The following is a 17,329-nucleotide window of genomic DNA, read 5'->3' as shown; positions in this document are numbered from 1 at the left end:
AAAAAAAAAAAAAAAAAAAAAAAAAAAAAAAAAAAAAAAAAAAAAAAAAAAAAAAAAAAAAAAAAAAAAAAAAAAAAAGAAAGAAAGAGGAGGAAGATGAGAAGAAGGACGTGACTCATGTTGTATTGGTTAGTGATTTGGTCACGTTTGATTCTTATTGACTAGCAAGTTTGCTAGGAAGGTGATGAAACTTAGATGTGTGGTGTGTTGAAAGATTGATCATAAACCAATGGTGATCGTTGGTATCTAAAGACAAAGAAGAAGCCAGTTGGCTTGTTTTATAGATTCGGCCAGAGATTATGTTTTTGGCTAGCACAAGTGTTCCGTGATGATGATTATTAAGCCGATAATGGCCATCACATATCCATGGTGTTGATGATTGATGGTGATGATGTTTCACCAAGTTTATCCTAATTATGGTTTATTGCTTAATCGAGCATAAGCTTAGGAATTGACTCTAGGCTGAGTATAAATGCCACGAAGATGACTCTACGGCCGAGTATAAACGCTGTTGATGACCCTACGACCGGGTATAAACGTCGATGACCTAACGGATGGGTATTGTAGCCGCATTGAACCCTACGACCGGGTATAAACGTCGATGATGACCCGACGGCCAGGTATAAAGCCGTTATTTTGAAGACTTGTCCAATCTCACCCGTGTTACCACATATGAGCTTGCCGGGGGTATTGGGAGATGGTGAACCGGAGATCTACCGAGATTGACGGTCGAGATGATAAACCCGAAAATGGAAGTCATGAAGATATTATTCTAGAAGATATTAGATAAATGTTAATATTGATTTAAGAAGTTTAGCATTATCGTATAAATAATATTTAGTTTACATTTATCCTAATCTTAATTTAGGAAACTCATCTCTATATAAGAGAATGTATTTTGTACAATTACAATTATGAGAGTCTAATATAATTCTTCTTTTAACACATTATGTGTTTTTACTCTCATCAAATCCTATATGGTATCAGAGCCTACACACGCTGGCCCGTTAACTAGTCCGGCCCGGATAGAGGCCCGATCACCCCATTAATTGATGGCCCAGAGGAAAGCCCAATTCCATCGAGATAGCTAAAAAAAAAGAGAGCATTATCTCGAGAGGGAGTGATGGATTCTGTCGAGATTGATGGCTAAAAGAGCCATCATCTCGAGGGGACATGTGGAGTAAAAATCCCACATCTGATAGATGTAAAGGGACTTGAGTAATATATAAAGGGTTATGGCCTCTCCACTTATTGCCAATTGGTTTTGAGTTGGAAGCCCATATCAAACCCTAATTTAACATGGTATCAGAGCCTACACACGCTGGCTCGTTAACTAGTCCGGCCCGGATAGAGGCCCGATCACCCCATTAATTGATGACCCAAAGGAAGGCTCAATTTCATCGAGATAGCTAAAAAAAAGAGCATTATCTCGAGGGGAGTGATGGATTCTGTCGAGATTAATGGCTAAAAGAGCCATTATCTCGAGGGGACATGTGGAGAAAAGATCTCACATCTGATAGATGTAAAGGGACTTGAGTAATATATAAAGGGTTAGGGCCTCTCCACTCATTGCCAATTGGTTTTGAGTTGGAAGCCCATATCAAACCCTAATTTAACAAAATGACTTATATTTCTTTTTGGCTGACTTGTCTATTGAATTATTACATTTTAGGTTTATATGTTAATAAAGTTTTTTTTTTAAAATTCATGTTTTTTCTTCATTGATTTTTATTTTGGTTAATTGTTTTTTTCCACTGCCATCTATTTTAAATTGTTGTTTTTTCAATCGAGGTAATCTTGTTTTCAAAAATTTAATTAATAATCTGTCGTTAAAAAAATTACTTTATATAATTTCCATTTCTAATTAATTTACAATTAATAATTTTTAAAAAAGTCTTGACTAAATGAAAAAAATAATTAAATTTCCAAGTCTCCAAATGACAAAAGACAACACAAACATCATAAAAGGTTCTAAAGTCAAAGATTTTCTTAGTGATGTTAATTTTTATAATTTTTTGGTAAAACAAAAAAGAAGCAATAAAAAATATATTAATTTGAAAAACATGATATCTTTTTTTTTTGTCAACAAAGTATAAAATCAGCTCAAACGAGCCAATTGGAAAGAAAAACGTTTACATAGGTGACTAAGTGTGAAACTGAACGAACATGTCGTGCCAGCTTATCTGCTCTACCATTTTCCAAACGAGGGATCAAGACCAAAGAAAAAGTGGTAAATTCACCCTTGTCAGTTTCAGTCTCTGAAGGCAGGCCACTCAAAAGGCTCAAAAAGCGAAGACACCATCTTCACTAAGTCGGCGTAATCGGTTAGGAAGATGACACTCTGATTATCTGCAGCAATCATACACCTCATTGCCCATACCAGAGCTTCAATCTCAGCGTGAAGAGGCGAAAGACTACGACGGAGGTTGGCTGCTCCCATAGTTGGAGGTTCCCCTACCAGAGATAGACAATACCACCCACGACCAACATATTGGTCTGACGCTTTCCATGACCCATCCACAAAACATCTATAGCTGTTAACATATCTATCTAGCCCCGAACTATTGTCACTCGCAGGGCCCGTCCGGATTCCACCATATGGAGGATCCCCCAAAACTTCAGTTTGCGCCGAAGACCAAACCTTAAACTCATCCTCTACTAGCTGCAAGATCGCAAGTGGGTTAGAGTCCAAATTGCTAAAAACTTTGTCATTCCGCGCCTTTCAAATATACCATAAAAGCCAAGTATAAAAATCTACTAAGGGAATCTGCTGAAATCTCCAAAACAAAAAATCCATATCTATATAAATCGACGAGGAAGGAAAAAACCCCGATCCTGTCGGAAACGGGGATAATGCCCAAAATTGTCTCGCCGAAAGACACTCAAATAGAACATAATTGATTGTCTCTTTCGACCAGCCACAAAGCTCACACTCACTATCACAACCCATTCCGCGTTTCCGAAGATTCGCGATTGTTGCGACACAGCCAGTGAGAACTTGCCACATGATATCTTTCCATAATTCAATTAATTTAATTATTTGCTGATAAAATATCATTTAATTCAGTAGATAATTAACGTTTTTGTTTAAAATTCATATCATCTATTTAATAAATTATTTATATATTAAAAAAAAAAAGGCAATTGTATTGAGAAATTCCGGAGCTTTTTATGAACAGCGCTTGGGTCACCAGCGATCAAACCCAGAAGGAGTAGATATGATGATTGAGGAGGCTTCAGATCATCAGGACAACAAAATCGGTAAGAATCAATTCTATTTCTTATTTAAAAAACTCTGTGGATGTAATTTTGCCTCAATCAAACCATATCTTAATTCGATTGAAATCTGCAAAAAATTGAAGCAATTTTAAACATTAGTGAGATCAGAATTACTTGCATTGTTAAGATTTGTTTCAACAACAGCTACATACTGAAAATTAAAGCATCAAGGTTTAACATTTTTGGGTGTTTATATAATACAGAGTTTCAAAGAAAGAAGAAAGTGAAGCAGAACAATCCTGAAACAGAAGCAGATAGCTCTTGTTTTGTTGCCCATGTCACAGCTGCAAGTCTAGAAACAGATGCACTGGTTTGTTTTTTATTAACTGCACTATTGCATACTCATGTTTTTGTTTCTAGAAGTGTGGGCATTTTGGTTTTGGTTTGTCATGAAACTAGACAAAAGTGTTCTTTATCAGGATGGTCTAATAAAGAGATGTCTGACCCCTTTTAGTCTAATGTGATATGCAATTCGGTCTTGAGATTGTTAGCTGGGCATTTCTGTTTGGTTTAGGAAAAACTTGTGGCAGTATATTCTAAAGTTAGCTCCAAATCTTGTCAAAATATTTTATATTCAGTTTTTTGGAATTGGTTTTTTTTTCAGGTTAGTCATGAAAACTAAACACAGCTTTGGTGTCATGAAGAAATGCTGAAAATGTTTGAAACCCTTTGTCTGTTTTGCAGTATCTTCCACAAGATTTTACAAGCTCTAATGATCTTAAAAGAAAATGCTGCAAGATTGTTTTAAAAGATGGAGAGGAAAGATCTTGGGCAATGGATCTGCGGTTCAACAAATTATCTGGTACTTGTTACATCAGCCGAGGTTGGAAACATTTCTGTGACGAAAACGGCAAAAATGCAGGAAGTTTTTTCACGTTCAAGCTATTGGAAAACGGGGAAACGCCTTTGCTCAGTGTTTGGCCTACAAAATCTGACAATGATAGAGCACAAGGAGACAACAACAGTAGTCAAAGTGATAGAGATTCAACTTCACCACCAAACCGTAACAGATTTGTGACTTTAACACTTACAAATGACAACCTTAAAAGCAGTAGACTGGTGAGTTCATGAAACAACTGATAGTTTTATTGCAGAACAAAATTTTGTTTGTATCAATTGTCCACTCAATATTTTCCAGTACCTTCCATTGCCATTTGTGAGGGAAAATGGCATGAACAACCCAAGGATGGTAACTTTGTTGGGAAAAGATGGTATAAGGTGGGCGGCAAACCTTCTACGGGAAAACTCAGGAAGAATGAGTTTGGGAAAAGGCATGAAAGATTTCTCTAGAGCAAACGGATTGAAGATAGGTGAATCCTTCACACTGGAGTTAATATGGGAAAATGCAACTCCTGTACTCAATTTGTTCTGTAAGGAAGTAAAAATCCAGAACCGATTTGTGACACTAACAGTTACACATGACAGCCTTAACAACAATAGACTGGTGAGTTTCACTCAACTCGTGTTTTAGAAGGTTAGTTAGTTATATTACTTGTGTTCTTATTGGTTATAGAATCTTTTCCAGGGTCTTCCATTGTCATTCATGAGAGAAAATGATATGAACAAACCAGGGAAAATAACTTTATTGGGAAAAGATGGTACAAAGTGGATTGCAAATCTTCTACAAGAGAGCAGAGGAAGAATGAGTTTGGGAAAGGGCTGGAAAGAGTTTGCAAAAGCAAACGGCTTAGAGGTTGGTGTATCTTTCACGTTGGAGTCGATTTGGGAAGATACAACTCCTATGCTCGGTTTGTTCAGTATAGAGTCCACAAGTGATAAGAGGCAGCAAGGAGAGTGTTGTTCAAATGCTAGCGAGAATAGCTCTATTTCAACATAACCTTAGCAACGGAAACAAAACTAAGAAATACTTCTTGTATTTCCAACATAGAGGAGAGGTGTAAGTCATCTTCACTAAATTCAAAACTGATATGTGACATTAGCACTTGTACCTGATGTCAAAGTTTGTACATTGGTAAGGTAATAAACAGTTCTTGTTTCAAAGGTGGGTTAGTTTCTATCTTGAATTCTAATCAGTAACTAGTGGTATTGTTTTTCTTGAAATCTTGTCAGTATCTTCCAAGTCAATTCATGAGAGCTAACGGCATTGAATATCTTGGAAAAACTCTATTGTGTAAATAGAAAATGAAATGATGTATATGCATAATGTAATTGGAGAAACTTTTGCGTATAATGGCGTAAAGAGTTATTCATTTTAGAATTCATTTATTAAGAATAAGACAACTCTGATATTTATGTAAGTTAGAAGCATGTAAACTGCAACAAGTCTTATTCTAAAACCGATGTTTTTGTTTGTCCAGCTTCCTCTGTTTCTGATTTAGATTTGTAAGTTAAGATATCAATATTCAAAGAGGTTTCAAAGAGAAAACTTCAAGACACGAATGGTTTGTTGATTTCAGTACCGTATCGGATCAAGCATAAATGAAGGTGACTGTACTCCTCTCAGTGCTAAGCGAAGACGAAGCTATTTTTGGGTAACTTGTGTTATCTCTTTTTGTTTTTTTTATAAATTTTTTCAAAGGCAAAACTGAGCTTATAATGGTTACTTCCTCCCTATTTGTAAAGAAGTAGATAAGGCTATATAAGCCTAATCCTAATTAAAGACGAGACCAGCCTGCAATGTGCGATCCCAACCTACATAACCTTCATTATAAAGTTCTTGAATTATTTTACGGCGCAAGCTTGACTTTGAAACACATATACGCTGCCCCTTGAAGAGAATGCCGAATGCGTCAGCTTAGAGCATCAACAACGCGGTTTCTTTTTCCCAATTGATGTATGATAGTGAATGTAAACTACTGAAGAAATGCAATCCAAGAAGCATGCCTTAATGATACCTTAGATTTGTTTGAATGTGCGAGTATGTGTTGTTGTATTGTTGCATGTACAAGTACACAACTATTGTTCAAATGATGCAGCTCAATGGTGATCCTCTACAACTATAGTAGGATCATATATAGTTTCTATTAGTTTTAGGTTTTTCACTTTTTGGGTTGGATTGAATGATCTTCAAAGGTTTAATTTGGATATTATTTTATTGTTTTTTTTTGTTGTTGTTGTATTTATTAGGTTGTGAGAATTTATGGTATCATAGAATTAGGATGAGATCATAATTTTTTTTCTTACACATACTTTTATTCATACTGATGCGAATATATATTGTTTGAGTTGAATAGAGAGTACATATTATAAATTACGAATCAATTAGTTTTTAGGAGCAATGGAGAAGGGAAGATCCCAGCAGCAACAATACAAATCGCCTAAGAATCTTGTACAAACACCTCCTCTCTGGGTACCCAAGGCCCCACATCTTTCATCGCATGCCTTTTGGCCTTTACACATCCCCGCAATACGACATGTAGCCTGAAGTTGACCTATTTGGATCATTAACATTAACAAATTTTCTAAATAATTTAATATGTTTATTGTAAAGAGAAACAACCTCTTATTTATAAGAATTTTGATTCGCTCCACCCACTAGAAAATATTTGAATGTTTTGGTGTTCACACAATATAACAGCAAACAAATAAGTATATTACCAGCTGCAACCATGGGCGTAAGGATCAGGGCAACGACCATTAAAAGAAATAGAATTTTCTTGGTTGTCATTTGTCTGAATAGTCTTCAAAAAAAAAAAAAATGTAAGGCTCAAAATCACTATTTGAAGAAAATGTTGTATTAGAGATATATATATATATATATATATATATATATACATAAAATAACAAAACTGTAAAAATATCTGTTGGAATGCCCAAATATATATGTTAATAGAATAACAAAACTATAACACATGTATTAGACCTTTCTTTTTTTCTTATATTTTTGTTACTCAGGAAGAATTTATTCAGGTTGTCTTGAGTGTGTATCTTAGTATCTAGCTATATATATATATATATATATATTCCAAATTATGAAATGAAAACTGTGTAATGAATTTTCCATAACACAACTTTTACTATAATTTTGGTCAACAGATTTAAGTATTTATTATATTTCCAATTCAGATTGGGTTTAAATATTAAGTTATTAATTATTTTACACTAAAGTATAATTTAAATAATTTTCTTTTTAATTAAACATAGAATTACTTTAATATATTATTAAATAATACTATAATAGAATATAAGTGTTCAAAGCAGTCACTGTTCAAGACTTCCCAAATATATAGGAGCCATACAGTTTTTAATGAACCAATCACAAGAAAAAATAATGGATTATAATGGAATTTCCAAATGATATTTGGAATCAAATTTATGAGAAGTAAATGTATTTAAAATAAAATTTTATGATTACAATCTTTAAATAAATTTATTACAATTTTAATAACAAAAATTATATTGTAAACATTTGAACGGATAACATAACTAATTAGAGTACAAAACATATAAATAACCATCCGGGAAAAAGAGTTGAGTATATGAAACCTTGTCTACATTTTCTGAGATTGTTATGTCCATTTATAAGTTTTGATTGTAAAAACTAAAGATTCTCACCGGCTCTATTTCCTCACGTGGCTCAAAGACGAAACTTGCCATCTTATGTGTGCCTTAAGGTAAAACAGGTTGTAATTGTTAGAAAGCTACACATGGTCAATACATGTTACACATCCAACCAAGTCATATTCCAAATAAAATGGATAGCTATGATATAGGAGAAGACATTTGGTAAGCCTTGAAAAAGTACTACTTAACATTTATATATTGGGTCTCCTTAGATGGAGTAGAACTTAAATATAAGGTTTGTATCTTCTTTGTGAAGGAATTCCAAAATAAAAGACTCTCCTAGCATCACACCATTCGCCTCACAAAAACCTTTCCAACCATTTCCCAAAACGACAATTCCATCTCTCGGCAGTAAATATGCAAACCACTTCATACCTCCTCTACCCAACAAAGTTGTCCGTCCAGATTTGTTGATGTCATTAATTCTCATGAATTTACTTGGAAGATGCTGCGACATATTTGAACAAACACAATCTCATTACCAATTGAAGTTCAAAACAGAACCCTCTAAAGAAAGAGTTGTTTGATAAGCTTACCAAAGTACCATCTCTAACATCTTCAGGTGTAAGTGTTAACGTCAGGAATCGGTTTTGGATATCTGAAGACGAATTTTGTATTCTAGGAAAATACGTTCTTTTCTCCAGCTCCTGTGAGTTTTTCTCTTCTCTGTTTGTAAAATGAGACTCTTTTGGAAAATCACTTTGTCCTCTAACACTGCTAGACTCTATATAGAGCAAACTGAGCACATGAGATGCGTTTTGCCCAATTGACTCGAACGTGATGGAATCGCCCGTCTTTAAGCCATTTTCTTTAGCAAAAATTTTCCAGCCTTTACCCAAACTCATTCTTCCTCTTCTCTCCAGTAGAAGACTTACGAGCCACTTTGCACCATTTTTACCTAACAAAGTTATCTCTCCAGGCTTATTCATGTTATTCTCCGTCATGAATTCCAGCGGAAGACGCTAGAAAATATATGAAAAAAGAATAGAATATGAGACCCTTTCGGTATGTGATGGTAAAAAGAACAATAGTTGATTGGTTAACATACCAGTCTACCATGTCGGAGACTGTCGGGTGTTATTGTTAATGTAAGGAATCGGTTTTGGCTTGGTGAAATTGAAGCTATACATCTGAGATGATTCTCCTCTCTTCCACATGAGCTGCTCTCCACCATGTTGATTTTGTCTTTGCTGTTTTCACCTTCACTTATCTTTTTTTCCACGCTAGGCCCTATGGGAAAACACTCTTTCGCTGCTAGCCGCTATAGGATGATAATATTGCCAACGTGAAAGATCATTTTGGTTAGGTTCATGAATCAATAAGAAAAGAGTAATAAACCAAATGAATCAAACAAAATCAAAAACAATGTTTTGCTTCAGCAAACAACCAAATTGAAGTAAACAGACAAAGCTCATATAGTTAAACAAGATGTTACAATCAACAAAAACCAGATTCAAGTTTCGTTAATTTGATTTTTTTTACTTCAACAGAACTTGACTCAACTGTACGAACACCAAAACAGCTAATGAATATGTAAATACTTTTGCATGAGATTTCAGTTAATGCAGAAGTAAAATAAACTGAGATTTGTAACACACCAGTTCATTTGTGTGTAGATTCGAAGTTGTTGTGACATGGGCTCCAAAACGAGCGTGGTCTGATGAATAATTTTCCTCTGTTTCTGGACTGTTCTTCCTCACTCTCTTCTTACTTGGACGCTCTGTATCAGAAACACCCCACATGTGAAAAAATTTCACCAAAGCAAGTAATGATGGTACAAAAATCAAATAGAAGAGAACTGAATATACCAAAATTGTCATGATCATCACCATCATATGATGATGACAAGCCTGCTTCTTTTCTTAAATGCGGATGCATTTTCATTGAAATGTTACCTGTATCAGAAAAAAATCCTCAGATCGCATTAACAATCTTGTCTAAATTAAATCATATCTAAATATTGATATCAAATTTCAATTAAAACATATTTCCAGATTTAACTCCAGTTCATAGGATAAAAATTCATCGAACTTACCGATTCTGTCATGATCATTGTTGCTGCTTGGAGCCGGTACATCTCGAATACCAAAAAAATAGGGTCCCAAATCTGAGATCTGTAACATATTACCTCCTTCATTTCTATAAATGAAGACCTCGTTGGTTTGAAGATGAAGAGCACCCTGGCTAATTATACCAGACGGACGTGTTAATGCCATGAACTGGTTTTGGATTGCTGAAGATGATTCTCTACTTCCAGGAGGATACTTTTTGCTCTCTTCTCTATTGTTATCTGAGTTTCTAGCCTTGTTTCCACTATTAGGTTCTATTGGAAGAGACTCTTTAGAAAAATCACATTCCCCTCTACCACTGCTAGACTCTATACGAAGCAAATGGAGAATAGGAGTTGCGTTTTCCCATATTAACTCCAATGTGATGGAATCATCCGTCCTTAAACCATTTGCTTTAGCAAAATCTTTCCAGCCTTTTCCCAAACTCATTCTTCCTCTTTTTTCTAGTAGAAGACTTACTAACCACTTTGCACCATCTTTACCTAAAAGAGTTATCTCCCCGGGCTTGTCCATGTTATTCTCCGCCATGAATTGCAATGGAAGACGCTATAAAATATATAAACAAAACAGGTCTTTTCAGAAATACCTTTCTTGTAGGGATGAAATCGAACAAGAGTTGATTGTTGAACTTACTAGTCTACCATGTTTGAGACTGTCAGGTGTGATTGTTAATGTCAGTATGTGGTTTTGGCTTGGTGAAGTTGAATCTATGCATCTCATATGATTATTCTCTCTCTTCCACGAGCTGGTCTCATCTTTTTTGGTTTCAGGCACTGTGGGAAGAGGCTCTTTCTCACTTGCTTCTGAACACTTTTTGCCTACTCTTGTGTTAGTGATGTACTCTTCAGAACACAAACTGAGTACAGGAATTGTGTCTTCCCAACATAACCTGAGTGTAACAGATTCACCAGTCTTTAAGCCGTTTGCTTTAACAAAACTTTTCCAGCCATCTCCCAAAGTCATTCTTCCTCTGGTGTTTTCCAAGAGAAGATTCGCCAGCCACTTTGAACCATCTTTGCCCAACAAATATATCTTGCCCGGTTTGTTTATCCCATTCTCCCTCGTGAATTGCATTGGAAGACGCTATATAGATGATTTTGAACAAAGAGTCAACAAAACCAAAAAAAGGATAATGTAGGAAACTTAACAGGTACAAGTGGTATGATGATCTTACTTACCAGTCTACAATGTCTGCCATCAACTGGTGCAAGTCTAAATTTTATAAAATTTTTATCACTTGACGAAATTATCTGTGGTGGACTCTTGCTGCATTGCCTAATAAGACCAATTGAGCTAGTGAAATCTTGTGGAAGATACTGCAAACACCAGTTTCAAATTGTCATAATCGATGACACCAAGCTAAGCAACTCAATAATAAAAATAGCCAACATGGATGAACACTTGGGTTAGCTTCATGATTCTATATGAAACAAATCTAGGAGAGCTAGAATAAACCAAACAAAATCAAAATAAGATAGAACTAGATAATACAAACGCACCAGTCTACCAGATTGCTGACTTGAAGCTGTGACATGGGCATTAAAACAAGAGTAATCTGGTTCTGTTTCAGTATTGTTCTGCTTCACTTTCTTCTTTCTTTGAAACTCTAAATCAGAAACACCCAAAATGTTAAAACCTCTCGGATACTTTAATTTGAAGCAAATCTCACCAAAGCAAGTAATCTTGGTCTCATTCATTCATATGTGATAATGTTAAAAATCCCAAAAATTGCTTTAAAAATTCGCAGTTCGTCCTTATGTTACAGAGTTCAATCGAATTATCGTATTGGTCTCGGAGTTCAATTAAGACATTGTCATAGAATAAAAAAAGACAAAAGTTGGATACTTACCGATGTTGTTGTCTTGATGATCAGAGACTTGGATCATCAAATCTCTTTCTGGGTTCATTGGTGAGCCAAGGATGAGTGAATTCGCCATCTCGAATTTTTGAGACGATGAACAGTCATCAACTAGAATTTGCAATTTTTTTTTCTTTTTTTCTTTTGACGCACCAACAAAAGTCTTTCTTTGTTTTTATCTTCTAATATATGAGGGGTGTAGTTACCCCTTTTGCCCCACTGTCCTGTACCAATAGAGAGAGTTGTAAATTGTATCCGTTTAATAATCAGAATTATTGTTCGATCAAATCCAACTGTTCATTCATTCATATACGCGCCGAGTTTTCGAATTTTCTTAATAATTGTTATATATGGCTAATACTAAAACACGATCTCTGAGAAGAAGATGACTAAAGTTGTGTTTTTTCTTATTCCTCTGCCCTGAAAATTAAAAAAAAAAAAAAAAAAAAAAAAAAAAAAAAAAATATGTTAATTGTTTCTAACGTCTGTGNAAAAAAAAAAAAAAAAAAAAAAAAAAAAAAAGGAAGAGTCTTTTTCACCTGAGACAACAATTTCTAGGGTTTTTGTTTCTGGGTCTCCGAAGCTTCGAGAAGAAAGAAGTGGAGACGCAAAGTGTAAAGTGGGTTTGAGAGATGGTGTTAAATTTGTCAGATTTCGGGCCTTGTTACTATGAGAATCGAGATTTACCTGCTCCAGGCAGCAACAATGATCAGGACAAGACCGGTGAGTTTGTTTCTGTTTCGTTTTGACGATATAAACTGCAAAGTTGAAGTTTTTATGTGAGAGGAAACTGTGATTGGGAAAGCAATTTAAGGGTTTTGTCGGATTCAGGTTTTTCGGAAATGAGTCAACTTTAGCGCCGTTGGAGAAAGATTTTGTCTTGTGTGTATCTTTGTCTTACTCCTAGATGTTTAGCGCAGGTAACATTTTGAGGAACAAGCATCGGCGTATGAGAACAGATGAAGGTGATGCAGGACATGTGAGAAAGAAGAAAATGAAGAACAGTTTAGAAACAGAAGTTGATTCTTCTTCATCAGACCACTCTTGCTTTGTTGCGCTTGTCACAGCTTCGAATCTACAGAAAGATACTCTGGTGCTTATACTTAATGTTGTTTTTGCATACTGTGGTTTAATCAATGAAACTGCTGTTACTAAAGTTGGGCACTTTGGTTCAAACTTTAACTTCAATGTGGTTTCTCAAATTTATTTTGAACTTTAGTTTGGTTCACTTTGGTGTGTATACTGAAGTAAAAACCAAATTTCATTTCGATTCTTTTTGGTCTGGTTTGATTTCATTTGGCCTATATGCTATTGGAATCATGAGACTGAAGAAAGTGTTGTCTCACATTTGCTATACTATCGATAAGATGGTTAATCATGAGATGAAACTAAAGCAAAGTTTTTTGTTGCAGTATCTTCCACAAGATTTAACAAGCTCAGTTGGTCTTCAACGAAATTGCAGTGAGATTGTTGTAACAGATGAAAGGGAAAGATCATGGGCATTGGATCTGAGGTTCAACAAATCATCTGAAACTTTCTACATAACCCGAGGTTGGACAAGTTTCTGTGATGAAAACGGTAAAAAAGCAGGAAGCGTCTTTGTTTTCAAACTAGTTGGAAACAGGGAAACTCCAGTTCTCAGTTTCTGTTCCACTGAATCTGTCAACGATGGAACACAAGGAGACAAGAACAACAAAGAAAACTGTGTGCAGCTGGAGAGAAAGCAGAAGCGTATGAGATGTAAAAATTCAACTTTACCAAGCCAAAACCGGTTTGTGACATTAACACTTACACATAACAACTTCAGAAAATGTAGACAGGTGAGTTCATTGATCAAGTCTTGTTTCAGAGGGTAAGTTAAGTTTTATCTTTTACACTCTTATTAACTGTGTTATCCGTTCAATTTTTTTTTAGTATCTTCCATTGTCATTCTTAAGAAAAAATGGCTTGGACAAACCTGGGATGATAACTCTGTTGGGCAAAGCTGGTATGAAGTGGCGGGCTAGTCTTAAACGGGAAGCTAATGGAAGTATGGTTTTGGGAAAGGGCTGGAAAGATTTCGTTAACGCAAATGGCTTAACGAGCGGCATATCTTTCACATTGGAGGCGATTTCGGAGAAGGGAACTCCTATGCTCAGTTTGTTCAGTACACAGTCCACAAGTGAAAGAAGCCAGCGAAGAGCAAGCATGAACCGAGTCGTGACTTTAACACTTACACATACCAACCTCATAAAAAGTAGACAGGTGAGTTCATCAATCAACTCTTGTTTCAGAACGTATGTTAAGTTTTATCTCTTGCACTTTTATTAACTGTGTTATCCGTTCAATTATGTTAAAGTATCTTCCATTGTCATTCACAAGAGCAAATGGCTTGGACAAACCTGGTCTTATAACTCTGGTTGGCGAAGATGGTGCAAAGTGGGAGGCAAATCTTTTAAGGGGAAAAACAGGAATAATGTGTCTCGGAAAGGGCTGGAAACATTTCAGTAGAGCAAACAGCATAAAGTGTGGCGAGTCTTTCACATTAAAGGCAATTTTGGAGAACGGAACTCCTATGCTAAGTTTGTGCAGTACACAGTCCACAAGTGATAGAAGCCAGCAAGGAGAGTGTTCAAAAGACAGCGAGAAAGAGTCCATTTTAGCAGGAGATAGCAGTGGAAAAGAGACCAGGAAAGCAAAAGACAAAATAGAAGGGAGGAGAGACTCATTACCAGCAAGCATGAACCGATTCGTGACTTTAACACTTAGACATGACAACCTCATAACAGGTAGACGGGTGAGTTCATCAATCAACTCTTATTTTAGAAGCTATGTTAAGTTTTATCTCTGCACTTTTATTAACTGTGTTATCCGTTCAATTATGTTTCAGTATCTTCCATTTTCATTCACAAGAGAGAATGGCTTGGACAAACCTGGGAAGATAAATTTGATTGGCAAAGATGGTACAAAGTGGGAGGCCAATATTGGACGGGGAAAAACAGGAGTGATGTGTATCGGAGAAGGCTGGAAAGATTTTGCTATAGCAAGCGGCTTAAAGAGCGGCGAATCATTCACGTTGGAGGCAATTATGGAGAATGGAACTCCTATGCTCAGTTTGTTCAGTACAGAGGCCACAAGTGGTAGAAGCCAGCAAGGAGAGCGTTGCAAAGATAGCGAGAAAGGGTCGATTTCTGCTGAACCTACCAGAGGAAACAAAGCCACTAGCAACAGAGAGGAGAGGACAGACTCGTCTTCGGCAATCCGAAATCGATTTGTGACATTAACACTCACACCAGAAGATGTCAGCGACTGTAAACTAGTAAGTTATCAGACAAGTCTTGTTTCGAAGGTGTGTTAGTTTATGTCTTGATTCTAATTAGTAACGAATTGTGTTTATTCAAATATTTTGAAGATTATTCCAAGTCAGTTCATGAAGGCTAATGGCATCAACAAGCTCGGGAAGATAACTATCTTGGGTCAACACAGAATGAAGTGCTTTGCATATATACTCTCAAAAGATGGATTTGTGGCTCTGGGATCTGGTTGGAAGGGCTTTTGTGAGGCTAATGGCGTTAAGATAGGAGATTCATTCACTTTGGAATGTATTGTGAACAAGACACAACTCCTGTGTTTAAGTTCAGTTCCAACTCCGTAGCGTAAAGATATTAAAATGTTAAAACTAAAAGCATGTAAAGTTGACAAGCCTTGCTTTATGTTATGGGTTTTATGTTCAGTATTTTATGCAGGGCAATGGATTCAAAGCTGACAATATATTATGTTATGTGTGAACTTTGAATCTATAAAGCCAGTATGGCATATACTTATTGTTGCCTTATGTCACAAGAATAGAGAAACGTCTACATTTATTTGTCCGGATGGGTAAGCTTTTAGATTATTGATTTGAGGATTTGTTTTGTAAAAAAAAAAAAAAATCAGTGTATGGAGTTTTTGTGTTGATTTTATTATGAAAAGTCATAACGCTAATGTTAGAGCGTATTCTCTTTCTTATTAAATCCGTTGTAATAAAATCAATTTTCTCGTTTACTAAAAACACTACTGTATCTTAGTAGTAGAATTGCGTAACATTAACAAACCAATAAACACATATAATTAAAAGAAAAAAACAAAAACGTTAGAAGAACCCAAAAATCCATTAAGCACCCACATTATAAAAAAAAACTAATAATCAACACTACTAAAAAAAACCTAATAATCAACCAACAAATCCAAAAAAAACCACATTAAAAACCTTAAAAATTCCATTAACAGTAAATTAATTTAAAAAAAAAACCTAAAAACTCCTTAGAGAAGAAATAACCCAAGCTTCCTTGTGAGGCAAGTCATCATTATGTGTTCACTAACAAAAGAAGTCTTATCGTCCCAGAATCACTTGGCGGAGAAAAGGAACGATAACGAAATAGAGTTGGTCTTCAGAGCGGAAAGACCAGACGCTGATCTGATCTTCACTCTCTAGACTCAAATCTTTAACCACTTGATTCCACTTTGTAACCAAATTGTATACAGGACAGTCCCCCATCATCCATAATTTCAATCTCATGATATATTCCTTAACTTCATTTCGATAAGTAGCCAAGAGTATCGCGTTTACTCCTACTTTACGAGGCTTATTGGCATCATTTTCAATGATAAATTCTTCCGCGGGGTTCAAGAAATCCAACTCCACAATCTCACTGACAGGTAACGAGAGACGATTGTTGTTTGCAATCACATCCGTATCGGTCAATTCTTTATCTATGATCTTCTTTGAATTGTCTTCCTCGTCTCCATCTTTCTTTTCTCTCATCAACCTGATCAGCCACTCTGGCGTCGGGTTTCTTACCTTGGGAAACTTAAAAAGGTTTTGTACTGCCTTTTGCCTTCTTAGATTGCCGTTCTCTGAGAGGAAACATAGGAGGGAGATTATGTAAGTTTCTAGTGTCATTAAGGTCTTCTTCTTTATGCATAGGCTCCATGACGGTAGAAGAACCAGTAGCAATCGTCGTCGAGCTCGAGCTTTCGTTTCTTCGAAAAGACATTCTCCACTCCGCATGATTAAGCATACATAACCGAAGTCTCTGATACTCTTCCCTCGTTGGCTTTGAGCTTTTCATAATCAGTAATGTTTCTGCAGCCTCTACATCTTTAGACACCTCTTCTTCTTCGATCGGCATAGCTTTTTTTCTTTCTTTTTGTAATAGAAAGAAATAATTAAGTTATGTATATATATAATACGGAGATAGGATTTATATTAGTATTTGGAGTTGTTTTCAAAGTTATCTAGTTTATTTTTTTTTTTAAGATGTAAATATAGTGTTTACTTGATTGATTAGGATTTAAGAGCCATATTATTACGAACAATTTTATATCTTTAAAAACTCAGCTTAATATGTAATATAGGGAGATCCTTGTCGTCCTTCTTCTATTAGGATTTTATATTACTGTTTGGAGTTGTTGTCAAAATTATCTTGTATATATATATATATATTTAAATATGTAACTATAGTGTCTACTTGATTTATTAGAAATTGAATGCCAAAATTATTTACGAACAATTTTGTATTTTTACAAACTCTGCTTAATATTCTGGAAATTATCTAGCGATCAGAATTTTTTTTTTTTT

The 17,329-nt window shown here is 35.4% G+C and overlaps 5 protein-coding genes across 5 annotated transcripts; 2 read left to right on the top strand and 3 right to left on the bottom strand.

The window, feature by feature from the left end:
• On the top strand, positions 3,140–5,303 carry LOC104752110 (B3 domain-containing protein REM12-like). Its single transcript, XM_019238466.1, has 5 exons — positions 3,140–3,261; positions 3,483–3,589; positions 3,964–4,338; positions 4,418–4,723; positions 4,793–5,303. The coding sequence occupies exons 1-5, from the start codon at positions 3,219–3,221 to the stop codon at positions 5,114–5,116; spliced, it is 1,155 nt and encodes a 384-aa protein (XP_019094011.1). The 5' UTR covers positions 3,140–3,218; the 3' UTR covers positions 5,117–5,303.
• Positions 6,408–7,144, bottom strand: LOC104752109 (defensin-like protein 87). The gene is made up of 3 exons (XM_019238467.1): positions 7,103–7,144; positions 6,838–6,920; positions 6,408–6,671 (listed from the first exon to the last, which is right to left on the bottom strand). The coding sequence occupies exons 2-3, from the start codon at positions 6,905–6,907 to the stop codon at positions 6,502–6,504; spliced, it is 240 nt and encodes a 79-aa protein (XP_019094012.1). The 5' UTR covers positions 6,908–6,920; positions 7,103–7,144; the 3' UTR covers positions 6,408–6,501.
• Positions 7,849–11,898, bottom strand: LOC104752108 (B3 domain-containing protein REM-like 1). The gene is made up of 10 exons (XM_010474177.2): positions 11,722–11,898; positions 11,372–11,478; positions 11,051–11,188; positions 10,506–10,955; positions 9,839–10,418; positions 9,612–9,698; positions 9,402–9,523; positions 8,852–9,064; positions 8,340–8,765; positions 7,849–8,251 (listed from the first exon to the last, which is right to left on the bottom strand). The coding sequence occupies exons 1-10, from the start codon at positions 11,807–11,809 to the stop codon at positions 8,012–8,014; spliced, it is 2,451 nt and encodes an 816-aa protein (XP_010472479.1). The 5' UTR covers positions 11,810–11,898; the 3' UTR covers positions 7,849–8,011.
• LOC104752107 (B3 domain-containing protein REM12-like) lies at positions 12,260–15,442 on the top strand. Its single transcript, XM_019238465.1, is given in 8 exon segments — positions 12,260–12,453; positions 12,651–12,823; positions 13,143–13,550; positions 13,645–13,974; positions 14,069–14,506; positions 14,600–15,028; positions 15,122–15,314; positions 15,317–15,442. Coding segments are annotated over 8 exon segments (2,115 nt in total). The 5' UTR covers positions 12,260–12,362; the 3' UTR covers positions 15,370–15,442.
• LOC104753964 (B3 domain-containing protein At2g24670-like) lies at positions 16,082–16,880 on the bottom strand. The gene is made up of 2 exons (XM_010476137.1): positions 16,697–16,880; positions 16,082–16,605 (listed from the first exon to the last, which is right to left on the bottom strand). Exons 1-2 carry the CDS (start codon positions 16,878–16,880, stop codon positions 16,082–16,084), a joined length of 708 nt encoding a protein of 235 aa, XP_010474439.1.

This window comes from Camelina sativa, chromosome 16 (genome assembly GCF_000633955.1).
Source record: "Camelina sativa cultivar DH55 chromosome 16, Cs, whole genome shotgun sequence".
Classification (NCBI taxonomy): Eukaryota; Viridiplantae; Streptophyta; class Magnoliopsida; order Brassicales; family Brassicaceae; genus Camelina; species Camelina sativa.
Note: the sequence above shows the minus strand (reverse complement) of the source record. Positions and strands in the feature narration are given on the sequence as shown.